The 22504-nt window shown below is 35.5% G+C and overlaps 3 protein-coding genes across 3 annotated transcripts in view; 2 read left to right on the top strand and 1 right to left on the bottom strand.

The window, feature by feature from the left end:
* Nucleotides 1-7910: 7910 nt before the first annotated feature.
* Nucleotides 7911-11393, top strand: LOC110411237 (trimethyltridecatetraene synthase-like). Its single transcript, XM_021421289.1, has 2 exons — nucleotides 7911-8886; nucleotides 10556-11393. Exons 1-2 carry the CDS (start codon nucleotides 7978-7980, stop codon nucleotides 11183-11185), a joined length of 1539 nt encoding a protein of 512 aa, XP_021276964.1. The 5' UTR covers nucleotides 7911-7977; the 3' UTR covers nucleotides 11186-11393.
* A 1251-nt stretch (nucleotides 11394-12644) lies between these two features.
* RIPK (Protein kinase superfamily protein) lies at nucleotides 12645-15033 on the bottom strand. Its single transcript, XM_021419774.2, has 5 exons — nucleotides 14237-15033; nucleotides 13965-14100; nucleotides 13736-13872; nucleotides 13490-13613; nucleotides 12645-13387 (listed from the first exon to the last, which is right to left on the bottom strand). Exons 2-5 carry the CDS (start codon nucleotides 13999-14001, stop codon nucleotides 12813-12815), a joined length of 873 nt encoding a protein of 290 aa, XP_021275449.2. The 5' UTR covers nucleotides 14002-14100; nucleotides 14237-15033; the 3' UTR covers nucleotides 12645-12812.
* A 6080-nt stretch (nucleotides 15034-21113) lies between these two features.
* Nucleotides 21114-22504, top strand: part of LOC110410269 (thiol protease aleurain-like) — a 3670-nt gene continuing 2279 nt past the window's right edge. Inside the window, exons 1-3 of the mRNA XM_021419899.2 lie at nucleotides 21114-21397; nucleotides 21499-21620; nucleotides 22024-22139. Of these exons, the coding sequence (XP_021275574.1) occupies nucleotides 21213-21397; nucleotides 21499-21620; nucleotides 22024-22139 (423 nt within the window). The 5' untranslated portion in view covers nucleotides 21114-21212. The remainder of the gene's footprint in view (nucleotides 21398-21498; nucleotides 21621-22023; nucleotides 22140-22504) is intronic.

Here is a 22504-nt window from a genome sequence, read left to right as displayed (position 1 = left end):
ACTATTATTATGGTAGAAAGGTAGTTTTGAAGCAATTGAGAATTACTCGAAGAGGTTCATCAAGGAAGACGAGGATGTTAAGGAAAGAAACATATTAGATTATGTAGTTATACTAATAGAAGAGCCCAACAAACTCAAGATTACACCAGTCAATAAGGTGACAATGATGGGAGAGTGTTTTTTGAATCAGAGTTACAATTATTGGAACTGTTGGATTTAGAGAAGAGAATAGGAATATTGGTACATGCCAAGGGAAGAAATAGGAGTCTTCATATGGATCTCCTACAGCATGGGCAGAGGAGAAAATCGATGAACTTTTCGCTGAAGGGAGTCAAGGCGGTAAGGGAAGAGGTGAAGAGTTCCAATGGGATAGTAATGAGTGAGAAGAGAAGTTAAGGGTGAGCCACGTGATAGAGTAGAGTAAACTTGTATCTTTTAAAAGTTAAACAAGTAAGGGTCTTGAGGATAGTAATGGTGGTAGCTATGTTAGAATACCAAAATCTAATAATGAAAATAATTCAAATGAAGCAAGTCAGTTGAGAAAGGGAGGGAAAAATCATAAGGTAGCTCAAATGAACAAATGGTGCTGGGTTGAGCCGTGTAGGCTAGATGGCTTATTGGAAGAAGAGAAAAAATTTTAATGCATGAAGCTAGAGCCTAAAGGAAGTATAAGGTGAACCATGAAAGAAAGGAAAGTATGGATAGGCCAATCGTGGATAATAAAAAAAAAAGAGACAAAAGTTGAGGCTTAATGTGGAGGTCACGATTATTAGAGGAGAACAAGTCCAAAAAATTTATCGGATGAAAAAAACCTAAGCGAAAGGGTGGGAAAAAGGATGGATAGGGGTCTCAAGAACTTAGTGGAAAACTCAAGCAAAGGGAACATGAGTTTTATTGGAATAATGATGAAGGGAAGAAGAATGGACTTAATGAGAAGGATATTGGAATAAATGACATGATAAGCACCCTAATAAGTGGAAGTTCACGAAAACGAAGATGGAAGAAAGAAGTGAGGGAAAGGGAAGGAACAAAATTCAAAAATATAAGGCTCCAAATGATCGATCTCAAAAATAAGGGTTCAACTCAAAAAATAGAGAGTAATGCGATAGGCAAAAAAGGTATAATGGATGTAGAAGTCCAAAGAAAGGTAACGAGGAAAAATAAAAGCGAAATGGGTTACAGGGATAAGCAGGAGGGAATACGTAAAAGCAAAAATGAAATGCAAATGGGTAATAATCAAAGAAAAGACGACAGTAGAGTGAAGGAATGTGGTACAAGTAGCAAATATAGTGTACAAAAGAAAAAAAATAAAAAAAAAGATCAAGGATTTCATCGATACTGATGGAGTAGCCAAGGCAATGGGCACTAATTCTTTCTCAAGATCGAGAAGTGGCATTGTCCAGTGGGTATCGTATTTGCTGAGAGAAGCCAAGATTACTTAGGATTTAAGTAGTAATCTGGGGCTAAAGTATGTTGCCTGTAAAGAAGCGATCATAAATTGTTGCCATAACATGGTAGAGGGGTATGGAGGAGATAATTTGCTGGGAATGGCTCATGGGGGTTAAAGCATCAATTTGTTGGATTTGAAGGCAGTTGTTTGGTTTTTGGAAGGAATGATTTTAATCACTTGGAATCTCAGAGATATAAGGTAGAGTGAGAAGAAAAGGTAATTAGGAGATTGATCAGTATAGAAAAACCTAGTATAATATTCTTACAAGAAACAAAGCTTTGGAAAGCTGAAAAAAAGTTGTATGAGATATTACGGAGGAAAGAGGATGTTGAAGGAAGAGCGATCATGGAATAAGGAAGGTTAGGAGGCTAATAAGTCTATGGAAGAAGAGCTTCTTTACCTTGAATAAATACAAAGAAAACAAGAACTTTATGTTTTTGGTGGGAAGGGTTCGAGGGATCAACATTAAATATGGTTCGTCAATGTGTATGTGTCAATTGAGGAAGTGAGTAAGAGAGAACTATAAGATGAAATTATAAATTAGACAAGGTGTTTTGAAGTATAGTGTGTGGTAGGAGGAGATTTCAACACAGTTAAGAATGAGGAAGAGAAGATTAGACAATATAACATTAGATGATCGATAACCCAGTTCAATAGCTTTATCAATGAGATAGGTGTGGTGGATCTGTCACTTGTGGGAGCAAAATTCACATGGCGTAATAACTAGGAAGAGGCGTCATTTAGTAGGTTAGATAGATTCTTATTGAATACAGAGTTTTTGAGCTGTTTTAATAATGTGATTCAAACATGTCTTTCCTGCTCCTAATCAGATCATTGTCTGATTAAAGCTAGGTCAAAAGAAGTTAATTAGGGACTAAAGCCATTTAGATCGTATGCCTATTGACTTAAGGAAAATGGGTTTAAGAAGTTTGATTGAGGTACACTGAGGGAAGGAAGAGGATGAAAAAGGGAGCATGGGGTAGTTTAGAAAATGTGAAGCAAAGAATTAAAGAACGGCAGAAAAATACATTTGGGAAAATCTCTAAGAGGATTTCAATGCTAGAGAATGAGTTAAGTAATCTTAGTAAGGGATATTTAGAGAAAGAGGATGAAAAGGAATTCAGAGGTAAATTGATGACAAAAAAGGTAAAACTTTGGAACTTATATCGAGTATAAGAGAAGAAATAGAGATAGAAATCTAGGGTGAGATGGGTAAAGGAAGGGGATAGGAATACAAGATTTTCACCAAATGGCATTAAATTGAAGAAAAATGAACTATATTGATAATGTGAAGGTGGATGGAGGAGTGGTGGAAGAACTAAAAGAGATTAAGGAGTTATCACCAAATACTTTGAAGAACAATATAAACATAAAGGGGTGTTGGAAGTGATTGGGCTAGAATATGGGTTATCGAAACTTAGCTGAGAAATAGTTGCAACTTTTGAGAAGCTTGTTACAAAATGAGAGGTTTGGGAGACAATATGTGGATATGAAGGATGCAAAGCCCCTGCACCAGATAGATTTAATATGAATTTTTACAAGAAAAATCGGGATGTGGTTAAGGGGAAGGTTATAGAGTTTGTGGCAGGGCTTTTCAACTCAAGCAAACTTAGGCTAGGGGTGAATAACTCTTTTGTTACACTTATTTCAAAGGTTGAAAATTCAAGGGAATTGAGAGACTATAGGCATATTAGCCTTGTTGGAAGTCTCTACAGAATCGTGGTTAAACTACTTGCCAACAGATTAAAGGCGGTCATTAGTGACGTGATCGGGAATAATCAATTTGCTTTCATTAGAGGCAGGTAATTAATTGATTTTGTTTTGGTGGTAAACAAGATTATTAATCTACTTAGAAAGGAAAGAAAAAAGACAATGTGGACTTCTAAAAGGCTAACGACAATGTGGATTGATGATTTTTTGATTTTATTATGATTAAAATGGGATTTCTTGAAAAATGAAGGGAATGGATTAAGGAGTGCATTTCCACTATAGGGATTTCAGTGCTAGTCAATGGTTGACCTATGTGAAATTTTAGTATGCAAAAAAAGCTTAAGTAATGATGCTTACTACACTGTTCCTTTTTAATTTGGTGGTTGAAGAGTTTAGCTATTTGATGAAAAAATTGAGGGAATTAGAGTCTGTAAAGGTATTCACATTAGACGAAATGGGTTTATTGTATCACATCTGCATAATGCAGATGATACGATGATATTTTGCTACTTGAAATTAGAGGAGGTAAGGAATGTGAGAAGGATGTTGAGAATTTTCTAAGCCATGTCAGGTCTGAAGATCAACTTTGCTAAGAGTAGTCTTATAGGGTTTGATATTGATAAGTTCTTAGAGGAATGGGTTGGGGTGGTTAGTTGCGAATGTGATGTTTTCCCAAGCACTTATCTTAGGTTGCCTTTTGAATCTAATTTGAAATGTGATCAGACATAGGGACTAGTTTTTCAATATTTTGAAAGCAGATTGGAAAGCTAGGAAACTAAATTTCTATCCATGGGTAGGAGGATCACTCTGTTGATGGTTATGGAGATTCGGGAGAGAAAGAAATAGTCTGTGGAGGAGGGTGGTGAGTGAAAAAAATGAAGAGGATTCTTTACGCTTGCTACCACAAAAAGGAACAGTGGGAAAGCTTCCAATGTTTGAAAAAATATTACCAAACCCCTTTCCCCCATTAACCAATTTTTATTGCAAGTTAGGCCAAATTTTGCTTTTGTCATTGGCAATGGAGAGTGTATTAAATTTTGGGATGATGTATGCGCCAAGGAGACAGTGTTGAAGGAAGAGAATGTATGCTTTTGCTAAGAATAAAAAAGGAAAGGTAAAGGAGTTTAAGGAATGGGTTAATGGGATTTGAGAATGAAGGGTGGAGCTAAGAAGACAAGTCTTGGGATGCGAAGAGGAGCAATATAGGAGAGTTCTCATTTCTATTGAAGAGCATTTCCCTTGCCCAGAGTTGGGCAACGAGTTGGTGTTGAAGGGAAATGCTAGTGGGATATACACAACTAAATCCTTATGCCAAGTGATAAGAAAAAGAGGGGGAGGCAAAGAGAAAATATGGAAGTGGGTCTGGGGGGATTTCTCCTAACAAAACTAAAGAACTTGTGTGGCAGTTGGTTCATGGAAAAGCTGCTGTGAAGGCTAAATCGACTAGGAGGGGGATGATTAGAGTTGAGGATGTTATGTGTCCTCTTTGTAAGATAGAACTTGAAACGGTTGATCACCTCTTCATGGGGTGCATAGAAGTTTGGGGTTTTTGGATTACTTGAGTCATTAGTGGGAGATAAAGTGGGCCATGCTAAGAAAGTTTATGGAACTGATGATAATTTGGAACTCTATGGTTACAGGAGATGTGGATGATAAAATATGGAAATTGACCGCGCTCGCTCTCACATGGACGATCTGGATCAATAAGAATGAACTCAAATTCCAATAGAAAGAATGCAACAAAGTTGCTATTTGGGAAATTATTAAACCTATAGTCGCTTTGTGGGAAAATGGCAGATGGCCTAATGTATATATATCGGTGCTTAATGTGTTCAAACAATCAAGTGTTAGTTTGAAAATTAATAAGAATAAAGTTGAGAGGACTAACACGGTGTGGAAAAAACCTAACACGGAAAAAGTCAAATTTAATGTTGATGGGACTGCAAATGGCTGTCCGAGTGAGGCGATGATTGGAGGAATTATGAGAAAGGTAGATGAGGAGTGTTGATAAGGTTCTCCAAGTACATCGAGGTAGAGGACTCCAATATGGTTGAGATTATGGTCATTAAGAGGCTTTCAATTTGTTTTCGAATTCAGTATGGTCGAATGAATTTAAAATCACTATAGAAAGGGACTCTGGGAAAGCAATGAAGTGGGTGAATTCACCGAAAGATGCCCCATGGAGGTTTAGGAAATGGGTGCTGTAGATTGAGGATCTTAAGAAAAGGGTGAAATGATGGAAAGTTGATGACATTTTCAGGGAAGGGAACCAAGAAGCTGATAGCTTGGCAAAGGAAGGCGTGTGCAGAGATGAAGATTTATTGGAAATTTATAATGAAAACTGAGATGTCAGGGACGAAGAATTAAAAGAACACATTTCTAGGAGGGACACTGCGGTGAAGATTGCTAGGTGTGATTCCTGGTTTGACTATGTGAGCGATTTGTGCTTAATCTATGGGATTCTGCCTCTTCCATTTGTATGTTGCTAATGTCCAGAATTGGCACATGGGCTTGGATTTGGGTTGTGATTTTTGTTTTTGGGGATGCACAGATGGGTTTGAGTTGGATGTGGTTGGATTGAGATGAGGATAAGATTATTTTATCTTGATCTCAAGGCAACCTTATTCTACAGGTCTTATTTCTGTGATTTGTGGGAACCTCTATATTGGGCTTTTGCAAGTCTCATACCTTTGTGGTGGCTACTTATTTCTCGATTGAGCTGCCTTAGTCAAGATTTTGAATGAAATAGATTGTCACGCTTTTCAAAATAATAAAAAAATAATAAATGGTACAACAATTATTTGATTGCCATCAAATTACTATCAAACAAAATAACAGCTGGTAAAAGTAGCCCATTTCCCTTCGAGGATTGTGAGCATGATATGGACCGAACCTCTGTGTGTCCCTCGTCAACCAGCACATGCGAATAAAATAATAGGCCATGGCCATGATTTTCCACAAATGTCAGCTTTTTTTTTATATGATAATTTATATTTTAATCATATTAATATAAAATATAATATAATTAAATATGAATATGAATATGACATGAATAATTATTTACGTTAATATCTAAAATATATATAAATATATTTAATAATTATATAATATTATATAAATAACACATTTATTAAACACGTTAAGATTCTTTATACGACACGACACAATTAATAAATAAAATTAAACATTTAATAAAATTTTTTCTTAACAAGATTAACACGTTTAATAGGATCAACTTAAAATACATATAATTAAATATAATTTTATTATTTAAATTTAAAATCAATAATTATGAAAATAATTATAACAAAATAATAATAACATTAAATATAATTAAATTAATATAAATAATATACATAATATTCATTATCATACTAATAAAATTCATAATTATTATTAAACATATCATTTATACATGTTTAAATATGATTAATTGAACGTATTTTAAATGTGTTAATCAATCTTTGACGCAGTTAAGATACAAAATTTTGGTGTATTAACTGTGTCAACACGATTAAAACATGAAATATAAATAAAGTTAAACCCAAACATATTTAACTCTATATTGTATTATCATGTGTGTCCAAAATTACAAAATCTACCTATGTCCGCCTGACTTTAAACCAATATCAACAAATTTGAGAATTCTAATAGGTTAATACTCGTTGTAGTTTCAAAGGAGTATAGCTCATCAAATTACTTGTTAGAGTGGAGGATTCTAAATTTATCATTAGAGGTATGATGATGTATCCTATATATCTTTGAATAAGCGTAAATTTTTTTCATTTAATTAAAAAATAGTAAAAAATCAATGGTATCAGTATATTTCATTAATAAATAAAGAAATATTTATAAGATATTTAACTTTTGTGAGTTTATAACTTTTAAAGAAGGAATGATGAATTTGATCCATTATTCTAAGGAAAATGATACACTTAGATGTTTATCTCTAATAAGGAATGAAATTTAGATTTTCCGAATTATTGGACAAAGATTTATAATTGTCAATGCGTTTACCACGCTTGTTTTCCCCAGTTATTGAGGTTGAGCATATATATCACGTTGGGATTCGACAACACCGAACCGTCCAAATGTTTTAAGAATATTGACCATGAGTTTCATACAAACAAACGAAATTATTGCTCTTATCAAATCAAATATTAATGAAAAATTTTCATTTATCTAAAAAAAATTTGAAAATCGACAGAAATTTAGAAGAAAAATTCACCGACAAGGATAGCATTGGAAGTATTTTCATAACTAACGAATTGGATCGATGACTGAGATTATTCATAGCCGACACTATACCCAGGCACTGAGAAAAGTCTTTGCACAGCTGATTTTCTACCACCTAAATATGGACATGTTGATGCACATGAATATCTCTTTGGTGTTTGGAACTTGTAACTGACTGAGAAAGCATAGTAAATGCGTAAAATAAATAGGGAAAATAAAGCGAAAGCACAAGGGTAGAGGTTTTTTCTTTCTTAAAAAGTAATTTTATTAGCACTAAGCACTAAGTAATGTTATTTAAAATTGCTGGAGTACTGCTGTAATAATTTATTTTATTTAGGGAAAAGAAAGCAGCAGACTCCATGGAAAGCAAGCCAAGACAGGATCCATAAAAGGGACTAGACTCAAAGATAAGAACGGTCCTCACTCTATTTTCCTTTGTCCTTTTCCAATTCAGACACAGTGATCCAGTTCCAGCAACGTGAAAGTAATGGAGCTTCAATGTTGGGAACTCAAGTGCTCAACTATAAATACCCATCAGAAGTAACAAATGTTCCTCAATCCCGCTAAAAGATCTACAATTGATGGCTGCTTCTTGGTTTGTTGTAGCCATAACATGGCTAGCTTCTATAGCCTTCCTCTCAAGAATTTTCACTAGCCGGCGCAACCAGCTAAAGCTTCCACCAGGTCCCAAGCCCTGGCCGATCATTGGCAACCTGAACCTCATCGGTTCCCTCCCGCACCAATCTCTTCACGAACTATCCCAAAAATACGGACCATTAATGCAGCTTAAATTTGGTTCACACCCTGTCGTGGTTGCATCATCTGCAGACATGGCGAAGCAGTTCCTGAAGAACCATGACCAAAATTTTGCCTCTAGACCCCGAACTGCAGCCGGCAAGCACACTACTTATAACTACAAGAATATTACGTGGGCTCCTTATGGACCATACTGGCGGCAAGGGCGCAAAATTTACCTGAATGAGCTATTCAGCTCGAAAAGACTCGAGTCCTTCGAGTACATCCGCGTCGAGGAAATGCGTGCTTTGGTCTCTTGCCTCTATGGATTCTCAGGGAAGCCGGTTTTGCTTAAAGAGCACCTCTCGCGTGCTACTCTCAGCGTTATAAGCAGAATCGTTTTGGGAAAGAAATACTTCAGTGAGTCTGATGATCAGCTTGAAACTTCGATGGTGACTCTGAAAGAGTTTCAAGAGATTCTGGACGAGTTGTTCTTGCTTAATGGAGTGTTGAATATTGGGGACTGGATACCCTGGCTGGACTTTTTAGACTTGCAGGGGTACGTAAAGCGAATGAAGGCTTTGAAGAAAAAACTGGATCGATTTCATGAGCATGTGTTTGATGAACATAAGAGCAAAAAGAAAGAATTGAAGGATTTTGTGCCACAAGACATGGTGGATTTACTGTTGCAGCTGGCTGATGATCCTGATATAGATGTTAAGCTCTCTTATGATGGCGTCAGGGGGTTCACTCAGGTATCGATTATGCTCATTCTTTTGTTCCGGAGTCACTTAATTAATTACATAGATGTCATAAATGAATCAGGAGATCATCATGATCAAAGATAACATCAAGTAAATTAGGTCTACGAAAGTCAGGGCTCCATCCTACATCCATGGGATGATTATGGGAACTAAGGTCGTTCATTGCAGTTACTCGTTTTCTTGGGCTCTTTAGTTTTGAGTTTGGTTTCTGTTTCCTGTTCCGGTGCTCCCACCTCACTAGTTCGAAACCCTCAATATGCGACAGTTTTGTATTACTCTTGCCTTTTTCGTAAGATTTTGTATTTCTTGGCATGTGATCTGAATCCAAATCCTCTGCCCCCAATCCGTCGTGCTCCATTCTGTGCCCTTTCTCTCACAAAGTAACATGTGTCCATTTATTTAATTATTAATTAATATATGTTTAGTTTTAATCTTTTATCTTTTATTTTTTTTTCATATTTCTTTTTTTCTTTTATGAAATCATTTACTAATTGATATTATGATAACAGATATAATTTGGTCAACCAAATCTACGAATTAAACCGACGGTAGTAGATCTGCACGATAATCATCCCTTCCTGTTAATCTTCGTTATGACCACCCAATTTGAGATTCATGACCTAATAATAAAACTGTTCGGAAGAGATAGGCGGGGAGAATTAGGATAAGAGAGAAGAACGAATTTATTTACTTAGGATTTGTAAGCAATAGAATAGAAAAGAGAGTGGAAAGTCTGAGAGTAGAATTTGGTTTTTTTATTTTGTTTTGTTTCTTTTTTATTGATCTTTTAATTAAATTTAATCTTTTTTTGTTATACTGAGAGCAGAATTTAAGCTTTGCCCTTTCTTTGTTTTAGTTCTCTTTTTTATTGGTTTCATAGTAAAATCTGATCTCTTTCTTTGTTATTTTGAGGACAGAGTTTGGGTTTTCGTTGTTTTTCTCACACAAGAAAAAATCTCATCGTGCATCGATGAGGATAAGAAAATACAAGTTCATGTTTTTCTTACTTAAAAAAATAAGCAGAAGATCATTTATCAAAAGTCTGTAGATGGAGAAATGAAGAGGAAATAAGAGATAAAAAATTAAAATCAAACATATATTAATTAGTAATTAAAAAAATAAACATGTGAGACAAGGAGCACATAAAGGGACACGGATTGAGGGCAGAGGATTTGGATTTGTGATAGCTGACTATGCCTGTATTATATGTCTTTGGGTCATTTCATGAGGCAGCGTGGTAGACCAATAAAAAATAACAAATATATTTTCAACTTTTAAATTTTAAATATTTATTAAACATATCTTTGAATAAGAAAAATAAAAGTAACAAATATTTATTAAACACTAATTGATTAGAAAAACAGGTCAAGTAGTACTATAAAATTGTGTTAAAAAAGTGAAAGTGCTTTTGAGTTCTTTGACAGTAGGTTACGTCCTTCAAGTTTGGTCCACCGAAACATGAAACCATTATCTTCAAATTCTCATTTTGTCATGCCTGCACACATGTACGTAGCTTGTGATGATGATAAATCCAAATTTAATCATTAAATTGTTATGGTGTTCGTATTTCAGAAAAAAAAAAAAAGAAAATAAAAGAGCTTTCTGCTTTGCCCCGCTGCTACTCGATGACAATTTTTCTTGTGTGGTCAATCGCGATCAGGACCTGATAGCTGGAGGGACAGATACCTCGGCAACAACTGTGGAATGGGCAATCTCTGAACTCATCAAACAACCCCAACTCATCAAAAAGGCAACTGAAGAACTAGACAGGGTAATTGGCAGAGAGAGATGGGTCGAAGAGAAAGACATCCCTCAACTTCCTTACACAGATGCAATCATGAAAGAAACAATGAGGAAACACCCGGTTGCCGTAATGCTAGCACCACACTTGGCCCTGCAAGATTGTATTGTTGCTGGATATGATATTCGCAAAGGAACTACAGTCTTCATTAACACTTGGAGCATGGGGAGAGACCCGTCGCTGTGGGAGGAACCTGAGGAGTTTCGCCCTGAGAGGTTCCTAGGGAAGAATATCGATGTGAAGGGGCAACATTTTGAGCTGTTGCCATTTGGTTCTGGAAGGAGGATGTGCCCTGGCTATAGCCTTGGACTAAAGATGATTCGATCAAGCTTAGCAAACTTGTTACATGGGTTCAACTGGAAATTGCCTGACAATACTAATGCAGAAGATTTGAGCATGGAGGAAGTTTATGGATTGGCAACACCGAGAAAATTCCCACTCGTTGCAGTTTCGGAGCCCCGTCTCCCGCTTCATCTTTATAAGATCTAAATCCCACATAAATCCTTCTTCTCAGTACTTTTCGACCAGGTATTTCCCCACCTATGCAGTCATCTGTGGTACTATGAGCGTTCTATTATCATGTCTATGTGTCTCTTTAGCTGTTTAATGCACCCACTTGAGGGGCTGATGTCTATATTGTATGCTGTAATCCTACAACTTTGTGACTAATAAATATTGCATCCTTTAAATTGAGGCACTGCCAAAGAAATTTGTTTGTCTATAAAAATAGAGTATAATATTTTAAAATTCAGAATCTTCTCACACTCTAACTTCAATGGTTCAGATGTTATTATCAAAACGATCATAAGAAACTGGAAACCTGAAACAGATAATAATATATTTATAAAGATCAACATTTTAGCTACAGTGATTTCCTGCTGGTTGCAGAATCTGCTTGTGACTGCAAATATGTTTGGATTCTAGCCTCTAACCTTGCAATATATTTATTGTGTGTCACAAGCATATTGACTAACACGCTCTTCTGAAAAATAATTCTAATAATTGCATGATCCAGCAAAGGAGAAAAAGGGCCACCATATCTGATTGCTACAACAAGTCAAATGAATAGAGGAATCACGGTTGAAATACCGGCTTGTTCCTGTCCTTATTTCATATTAAACATATAGAAAGGATGTTACTGTGTTGGTCTCAGAGTTGCAGATAATTGATGCTTAAATTTTTGGTGTCTTTCACCGTCATACTTGTGCAGTTGAAATAGAAATGATGATTGCTATAGTCAATCAATGCAGCTAGGAGTCTGTCTGTCATTATTTTGCCATTGGCTACTAAGGAATTTGATGACATATATTGAAACAAGCATATCATTCGGGATCTGAGTAAAAAGTTTTAATTGATTGACAATGCTTGGAGTCTGCATGACTAGTTTTGGCGCTTGCCCTGTTTTCTTAGCCTCTGAGTATTCATTATTTAAGGCGCTTTGTTGGTTGGTTCACTAAAACTTGAAAAACCAGTTCATTTGATCACTCTTCTCCTTGCACGTAGAGAAAAATCACCAACAAAATAAATTGCCAGTTGGTCAGGGAGATTTGTAGCTCCTAGTTCGTCTATTCTTCTCTCGCTTCTCCCATTTTTTTTTTTTTGGTTTTAGATTATTTTTTGTCCCATTTTTAATTAGAAGAAAACAAAAAGGGAAACCAACTTAAAACAGGGGATCTGATGGTATATATGGAAACAATGAATCTTTTCCCTTAATTGTTGCAGAACGACTGCCATGCATAAGGCTCCTGCTTGGACAAAATAATTGAGTTATGAAAAAGTAGTTTAGTGGGATTTGATCCCCAATGGTATAATCCGCGTTGTTTCAATGCTTAGCTGTATTTAACAATTTTGAATATTTGCTTTTAGATCAACATGGGTTGGTGATTAGCCATTTTTGAACCAGTCTTTTGCTTGATAAACAATTAAACCCACCCCATCCCAGATACAATTTCTAAAACAAAAATTCTTGTATTGGAAAGAATCAATTGAAGTAAACAAGTCTTTGCTGTCAAGAAAAACTTACACCCTTAACATTTGCCACAGTGTGCAATCCAAGGCAAGCTCTAGTTAATGGCTATTTACAGTGTGATTTACAGTTGTAGTGCTAGTCTATACTCTATGCTCCCCTAGCTTTATGGTGCAAGGGAGAATTCAACCCGTTTCTAGGAGTTTGCTTTAGAGTGTCGCTTTCCGAGTGAACCGAAGACATCCTTGGTGATCTGTTTTGATGCTTATGGCCGTGGAGTTTGTGGTTTTTGTGATGATGATGGCCGTTCTCTTTCCTAAATTCCTTCTTAAATTCGCATTCCTTAGTGTCCTTGTCCTCCTTTGGCGAACCACTTTCGGTTGGGACCGTATAAACAAAGGGACCAATTGGAATGTCTTCAGCGTCCTGCAGCGGCTCCAAAGTGTTGACCACATCACTCATTTTTGGTCTTTGCTTTGGCCGGTGACTAAGGCATTGGTAAGCCAATGCAGCTGCCTTTCGTGCCCCCATTTCTGAGTATTGGCCTTCCAGTCTGGGATCCATTATCCGGCCAAGTTTCCTAGGATCATTCAACATTGGCCTTGCCCACTCTGCTAAGTTCTGTTCCCTTTGGGAACGGCTCTTGTCTAAAGATCTTCTCCCCGTTAAAAGCTCCAGAAGTACCACTCCAAAGCTATATACATCACTCATTGCCGTCAAGTGGCCTAAAACAACAGTTACAATTATATCAGTTTTTAGTAGATCTACAATCTAAATACGAAAATATGTCAAATTAGACCAAAAATGCATGAATCAAAATGCTGTACCTGTCATGATGTATTCAGGAGCAGCGTACCCTTGCGTCCCCATAACTCTGGTGGAAACATGCGTGTCATCCCCTTCCGGGCCATCTTTTGCCAGACCAAAATCTGAAAGTTTGGCAGTATAATCCTGGGAATAAAAAAAAATGTTTGGAAAAGTAACATCAGTATAGGAAGAAAATCTATTTTATAATTCTGATGGGACACAAGTTTTGTGCGGTTGGTAAGAACTTCAAAAACCGACATACTTACAGAGTCTAACAAGATATTTGACGCTTTAAAATCTCGGTATATGACTGGTTTATCTGCTTCGTGGAGATAGGCAAGACCCTTGGCAGCTCCAAGAGCAATTTTCATCCTTGTCGCCCATGGAAGAGAAACTGAATATCCTGCAGGCAGGAGATTGACGTTAATTTCTTGTACTGTTTTGTGTGAACAAAATTTCTCTATAACAGAATGGTAATTTACAGAGAGAACATACTTCTAAATAGCTGATTCTCCAAGCTGCCCCTCGGCATATATTCATATACCAGTAGCCTATGTTCTTCTTCGCAACAATATCCGATCAGCTTCACAAGATGTGGGTGCCTCAATTGTGCAAGAAAGATCACTTCAGTCTGTTCCAGAAAGAAACATTTATTAATCAATAAATCAAACTTTCCAGTCGAAATAAAGCATTAGAAGAAACGGGAATTCAGGAAACAGGACAATTGATGTCCTAACGTAAGCAATATATCGATTGAAAAGACTCACCAACCACTCTCTATGTCCTTGCAGGCCTTCTAAATCCAGGAGCTTAACCGCCACAGGCTGAGCTTTCACTCCGGGCCTAAGCTTGTCATCAATGAAACCTTTATGAACCGGTCCAAACCCACCTTCACCGAGAAAGTTAGCCGATGAAAAGCTCTGGGTTATCACCTTTAGCTCCCCAGCGTAAAAACATGTAGGTTTGAACCGGCAAGCGATGTAGACAGGTCCTCCGAAAGCATTGAGCTGGGATAACTTAAGTCTAACATTGCAAGCCTGGTAAATGAACTTTGCTTTGAAACTTCCTTCTTAGGCTTGGGTTCTGGTTTCTCAACACCCCTGGAACAGCTCGGGATGATGGATCTCCAAGTGATTTTCATCAGAGTCATTTTTTTTTTCTGAATCTAGTATATTTCTACAAATTCACTTCTTCAAACTTGTATCGACGTATATAGGATCTAAAAGTAGAGGATTATCCGTGGTTGGCGATAGCCAACAGTTTTTAGGTAAAGATTTGAAAGAATAAAGAAGATTAGGTTAGAAAGATATCAGAGGATGGCGAAGAAAGAGCAATGGTTTGGAAGGACTTTAATAAGGCCTGCTGGGAGAGGAGAGGGAAGGCTAAAGATTGGAAAATATTCAAAGATCAAATCACCAACTGCTCTGAAAAACTAGACTCGGGGAGAAAGAGGTTTGCTTGCAACTCCTTTTTATCTAGTTCCCAACACCCTTTGATTTTTTCTGCACATCATTCTATTACGACATAAAATTTGGAATTCTTCCACGGCTTCCACCCTTCCTCTTTATTTCTATATATATATATATATATATATATATATATATGATTACAGACATTATTATGCCATTTGATTAATGGGTAAACTGAGTCTGTAAGTCCACAAAAGTTGGTTCAATACAATGACGCGGCTGCCCCCCTTGACTTTCCTATTCTCAGAACTTTGTTTTTTGTCCTTTGGAATGTCGTCGTTGAAAGCACATTCGATTATTCAAGACTCCTTTTCATCCAGCTACGTATTGAAATTGCTTGTCGTATTTCCAAAATTGACTCCTTGGTAACAATATTCTAAAATGAATTCAAATGTGTGGGTTTTTTTTTTAATATAAAAAAGAAGAACCGTTTGGTAGTAATCAAGCAGAGAACAACAGCTATTACACACTAAAATCCGCAGTCAGAGGACAATGTCCATCAAATTTGAAATCTAGGTTTGCTTACACCTCGTAACTTGCAAGAGAAAAAAAAACAGGTTGGTCTGCCTGCAATATTGTCTTCTATCTTCCAGAAGATTTACTTATATTATAAATATAGTATTGTGTTTGTTTAGATGGCTGACATGATGAATGTATTTTGTGTGCATGACGATTAAACCACAGGCGGATCATCACAACCGCGTGAACTGTGGACTTTTTCCCCCCTTCCTCTAGGTTGGATGGTCATGATATTTCCTTGCAGTTGACCTTGGATGGGTTCACAAAGCTGGTGGGTGATGGCTCAGCTTATTATCTTTCCATAAACTTTGTTTAATCCTGTTCTTACTTGTACTCAAAATATTAAAAACGAAAACTGCCAATGAAATTGGACCCCTCAATCGCACTCCACAAAATAAAAATCCTTGGGAGTGGCCTTGTTAAGGGTCACCTTTCACCTACATTGTCATTCATGAAAATAATTTGGGCCACTATGATAAGGATTAAGCTGAGAGGGACTACGCTTAAGAAAGAGGAAAACGGGTCATGACTCATGTCTCAATCCCTATATCCGTGAAAATGAGGGGCCAAAATTGTCAAAGAGGGAGTAGGTGTGTGATTTGAGAGAACAATTCGTGGTGTCGTCAGCTTGAGGGAGAGTCAATGGGCAATATTGTCATTTGAAGTAGACAATTACGACCGCGTTTTGCATGAAGCAAAGTCTTTTTGGACTAGATCCATGTGAGGAAAATACAAACAAATGAATACTATTAAAGAATCTTTCCAACCAAAAATAGTATTAAAGAAATTAAATAAATTAGTATTAAATTTGCATATTGCATGGTTATTGCTTTTGCTGATTTTTCTTCCCCCACGCTTCTTCGCTAATTCAAAACAACTCGATCAAAATACTGCTTTTTGATTATGTATTAAAATAAGTGTTGGTTGGCATTTAGCTGAAAGGGAGAAAACTGGGAAGAAGCTGTGACCATGTTATATTATAGTACAAATCTAATGTAAATGGATTAATTAGAAAGGTATTGTTGCAGGTGAATCATTTAATTACTTGGGAAAACGACTGCTGTTTTCCTTCAGAAGGTCGTCTTGTTTTTCATTGACAGCCTTGGATAGACTGGCAGCATAGCATTTTGAAGTTAGTAATTGGCAGTAAAAATGCTGTTTTAACAGTTTCTTTAAAGGTCAAAAAATGATTAGGATGAACAAATCAATCAAACTACAACCACTTCATATGGAACTTCACCGAACAATCAAACACCCAAGCTTTGAAAAAAAAAAAAAACTTTTACGCCCAACATTGACTCTTCAAAGTTTCTCATGTACATAGGATTAATTTGTCATCATCACTCCTTCAATTATCAAGAGTCGAACAACAAACTAATAGACTAAGATCAGAGATTTAAAAATAATTACATCAGGTTAATGGAATGAAAAGTCTGAGGTTCAGTACGAAATACATGTTGATGGTTTGACATTTTGTCCAAGAATCTTTACATCTTATCGTACTGTGCCAGGTAAACCTTGTCCGATTATTTCTATATTAGAGAAAAGATTCCCTAAAAGATAAGGTGATTAACTGAGGAAAAATTAAGCTAATAATCTGCACGTGACTGTATAAAACTTTTTTTCAGGTGAACTACCGAAGACATTGATGTTAAGGTTTACCTTCTGGGCTCTTTAAAGTAGCCATAAGAGCAACCAAAGAAGCAAAATCTGGGTGGTTCGGATATTTGAAAATGAGGGGAAGGAGTGACCTTAAAATAGAACAAGTGTGAAATTTGGCCGGGGTTTTGTAGGAACGCACGTAACAGGGTATGAATTAAAGACGTGTTAGAAAACAATTAAGAGGAGGAGAAAAATAAGAAGATCCAGGGTATGAACGGTAGCAGATGAGACCACCTACGGAGTCAAAGTCAACCGTTTCATTGGCGTTTAGTTTTCATTTTGAATGGGCATTGGGTTTTTTCTGACTGATACAAATAAAGATTTGGCTGTGTGAGTGGAAACTCTGGATAATAGCTTCTGGAACCCTTCAACCCGGGAGAGCTTGGCTTTCTCTTAAAGCGCGTGTGTGCAGCAGTTTGCCAAAGACGAGAGAAAAAGTAATACCTAGTACAACTAGTAACAAAAATGCCGCGTGCGTGCAGCGATTGCGGACCCAACTTTCGTGTTGCTTCCTCCTCCGAGTTTTCTTTATTTTTTTAAAATCTTTTATCAAATCATAATAATAGTTTATTTTTTGTTTTCTCTCTCTATCTATTTCGGTCTCTCTATTTTTTTTTTTAATTCCTTTGATCTCCATTTTGGTTAATGGTGCCGGGGGCAATATTTATTTATTTATTTATTTATTATATTGTAATATAACAATATGTATGACTTTATTAGGTGTACCAAGCTTCATGTTAAGAGAATTATATGGTTGTTTAACAACATCATGGACAAATTTATCTGAAAAATAATTGAACGGATTTTTCTTTACGTAAATAAATTCCTGATATATAGAATTTTATTTGCCTTTTCTTATATATAAAAGAAACTTTTTTATCCCCGAATTCAGTTCATTTTTTGTTTAGTTTCCACGTGTACAAAGAGTCTTTGATTGGGCCTTATGGGTGGTTTAGATTGGGCTCTTGGTGGCTCAATTAAGTTCTAAGTCTTTCTTACACAATCAATTTCGGCCCAGATCAAACTAGACTAATCAACTAGGTCCCATCTATTGGAATTTGGATCCATTCTAATATCATCAAGGAGCCATCCTTTCACAATAAAAAGAGCCGTCAAGGTAATGGTTTTTTTAAGAAACTATACAATAAATCTTTTTTAAGGTTTTTTTTAATTAAAAAAATGAATTCAAACTTTACTTTTTAAACAAAAAATCATACACAACCAAATACTCCTATACAAAAGAGTCAAGATAATGGTTGTCATCTCTTAATTTTAAATTTTTTTATTATATATATAATTTAATATATGTATATATTTATAATTTTATATAATTACCTTTTAATATCTTTCATGTAAAATTTAAAATATGTCAAAGTTATAGTCAAGAAAAAAGATCAAAGAAATAAATTTTAAGAGTAAATATAATGTTTTATATTAAAACTTCTAAACTGTTTCAACTAAATTAAAATAACTTGATTCTAAGATCATTTGCGTCAAAATCATATGTATTGGTAATAGCCTTAAATTAAATTTTTAATAAGTGAGGTTTCAACTTTATCTCTATGGCTAAAATATTAAAAAAAAGTTATTGTACTATCTCAATTTTTTTTAGACAGGCTATATTCTATTATTGCACCTAAGTAAACCATTAAAGTATTATTTTTTTATTTTGTAGGAAAACCATTAAAATCTTTTATTATAACCATATTAATGTCTACATGGTTCATTATCTTTGTCAAATTAATCTTCATGTAACAAAATATAAAAATCCATACTAAGTTGACGCTTACATGATATATCATATTAGTGTCTATAAAACTCCTTTTTATTACCTATGTATTAAGTAGATATTAACATGGTAGAGATTACATCTATATATATACTACCATGATAAATCAACAAAAAAAAGAACTATAGAAAAGAGAAATTTAAATCAACGTGATAAATGACATCTATATATTGATGTCAAGACAGGAGGCGACGCGTGAGAGGGAGAAGCTTCCTGTGCGTGGGGCTGGTGCAGTGTCGATGTGGATTCAGAACAACTTCAAACTCGTGAAGGTCAAGACGATTTTTCAGCTATGTCTGGGGGCAGAAACTCTAATATTGTGAATCTAAATTATGTAGCTTAAGTATATATATAAAACTAATCTTACTTACAATTTAATTTTAATTATTTAATAATATTAAAATTATAATCTAACTAGATAATAGTATTATATAATAACTCAAATTAGACAAATTTTATATAATTATTTTAACTAGTACTCCTAACAATAAAAATTTGTCAGAGAAAGTTAAATAACACAGAAACGTCATCTTTGATCTTCTAATCGCATCTGGTAATCGATATCCGTCCCTACCAGTCTTGTACAACCATTATTTTCTTTGGCAGCTGCTAAACGTCAGATTCAGTCGCTATTTGAATGACCTTAAGATCAAACTTACGTAACTCGAATTGGCCAATACAGACCATTTTCAAAGGAGAAAAAAAAAATAAAGCTTATTGGGCCACTTGACAAACTTACCACACATTTTGGAGAACGAGGAATCCAGAAATGCTGATCACTGCGCACCGTCCCACCCCCCCTCTGCAACATGCAAGTGGCTGACTGTGTTGTCCAACCAAATCATTCCAGATAATTAACCTGGACCCCTTGTTGCTCTCCAACATCAAGGTATCTCCTCTACTGGCCCCCATCTTCTTGTCCTTGTATTTCTTTCGTCTAAGCAAGAAAATTTCCATCAATTTCAATATTTTCAATGATCAATTATAATGTCTTGTGGGGCACGTGAGAGATATTTATATACATATATCAAATAAAATCCTTTTTTCTTTCTTGTTGGGGGTTGGGAAAACAACAAAAACAATAAAGAGGAAGGAGACAAGAAAAGGTCGGCATCAACATTGCATTGTTTTTGTAGTTTCCTCGAAATTCATTTTGAAGCTTTGTTGGGGAGTGATGGCCTGGGGGATCCGATCTCAAAGCATCTGATTACGTCTCTCTTATTATGTTTTTTGTTCTCCTGTATACTTCAAAGCCAGTGCATCAACACGCAAAGCTTTGCTATTTGTTGGGTACCGACTCCTCAAAGCTAGCATTATCCTCCTAACCACCACGTGCTTTCATCACTACTATAAAATGCTGTTGATTTGCAAATAAAGAAACACAATGCTTTCCGTTTTGTGGCATAATACTTTAGCATTTCCTTTATAAATTAGTTAAGATAAGAAATGAATGTTGCACGTCTTGGTCAACAAAAACTAATACTATATATGTTGCATACAAGTATATATTAATCAAAGTTACTAAGCAAGAAAGAAAAAGAACCCAACGCTTTTTTTGAAACCCAAAAATATTTCTATCTAGTTGTTATACACTGTTAAATAATTATTTAATTGAAATTATTTCAAAAATTTTAAAATTATTTTATTTTTATATTTTATTTTAAATTAAATAAAATAATTTATTAATTTATCATTATTAAAATTTTATTTATTATTTTATATAATATGATATCAAAATCCCAACATCACATGATAATATATCAAAATAATATCATAATATAATAATATTAACACGTGATATTTTTTACTTTTCATCGTATATTATTATAAAAATAATAAATTTTATTTTAATTAATAATAATTAAATAATAAAAATATATTTATATAATATAAAAATTAATTAAATATAATAAAAATAAAATTTATTTAACATTTTTGAAATGTTATGTTTTTTTTTTTAAATAAGATATTAGAAAATTTTGCAGAAGTTTACAGCAAACAAACACGACAAAGCGGTTAGAAGTTTGATAGTTGGACGTAAGGAAATACGTCAGGTGAAGTACACTACGCACATGTGATAAGAGTTGGCCTTGGCAGTGTAATGAATTTGTTATCGTCCACTGTAGAACACGACACGACCCGCAACATGATTGGCCTACTATTGGTCAAGGAAATTTATTTATTATTTTGCCCCCTTTGGCCAATCCCATCATCCTAATTTTTCCGACTCACCAACCACTCGTTTAAATTTCTCTCCACAAAACCAGAAACAGAGAAACAGAGAGAGAACCGAGAAACATAATCATGGCTCGCTTGACGTTGGTGTCCTCGATCATCCTCCTGCTATGCTCCGCCGCCGCCGCAACAATCTTCGAGGACTCCAACCCTATCCGGATGGTGCCCGATGAGCTCCGTGGCTTTGAGTCCTTTGTTCTCAGTGTCCTTGGTCACACGCGCCACGCTTTCTCCTTTGCCCGCTTTGCTTACAAGTAACCGATCATTTTGTTATCTAAATTCTTTCATTTGTTTCCTAGGGAAAAAGAAAGCGTGAAAATTGAGATGAAATTTTGGATTTTTCTTATTGGGTTAGGCATGGGAAGACGTACGAGAGCGTGGAGGAGATGAAGCTTCGGTTTCAGATTTTTAAGGACAATTTGGATTTGATCAGATCCACTAGAAAGAAGGGATTGCCTTACACTCTTGCTGTTAATCGTATGTACTCTCTCTCCTTTTTTTTTTATTAGTTTGAAGTTTATGTTACTTTATATCAGCGGCCTGATGGTGAATCTAAGGTGTCGGATTCGGGCACCTAACTGATTAGGTGATTTCTGATGCTAACTGTATGAGTTGACTTTCTTAACTATGATCTGGGTTCGGTTCAGTTCAGTCCCAGTATGTTTGGTTACAGCCAATTCTAGCCTGACACTTTAGCAGTAGAGAACTAAACTTAGTTGGACTTGATGAAATTGTCAACAGATGATGTTGATTATTGCGCTTCCGCTTGATCTTTTCAACGAATTTAGCTAATTTTAGTCAATTTTTTTTTAGTTTATGATGAACTAATTCTCTTTTTTTTTCCTTTTGTTGATTTTTGTTTATTGATTCGACGATGCAGAGTTTGCTGATTGGACCTGGGAAGAGTTTCAGAAACACAGGCTGGGGGCTGCTCAAAACTGCTCTGCTACCACAAAGGGCAATCATCAGCTCACTGATGTCGTCCTTCCTGATTCGGTACTTTCACTAATAAAACCCTATGAGTACCAAGATTAAGAATTTTTAACTATCCTTGCATTAATATTCATTGGATAATCTCCTGAATTCGCCATGCAACAAGTTGTAAAAGATAGAAAGGTGGAATTTGTTGAAGTACTAAGACATAGTGGATGTTCTATAAAGCTTTTTTTTTAAAAAAAAAAATTGGGAGAAGGCGAATTCGAACCTTGCTCTACAGGCAGGGGAATAATGCATCAACTAATGAGTTAAATGCTCGGGTGCGTGGATGTTCTATAAAGCTTCATTGGTAAAATATTAAGGTCTTTGATTGGGCTAAAGCGATACTTGGTGTTGCAGTATTTGTAATTAAGCATGTAACAAGA

Source organism: Theobroma umbraticum, unplaced genomic scaffold (genome assembly GCF_002168275.2).
Source record: "Theobroma umbraticum cultivar Fairchild unplaced genomic scaffold, ASM216827v3 scaffold_56.0, whole genome shotgun sequence".
Classification (NCBI taxonomy): domain Eukaryota; kingdom Viridiplantae; phylum Streptophyta; class Magnoliopsida; order Malvales; family Malvaceae; genus Theobroma; species Theobroma umbraticum.
The sequence above is the reverse complement of the archived record's forward strand: the minus strand, read 5'-3'. Positions and strand labels throughout refer to the sequence as shown.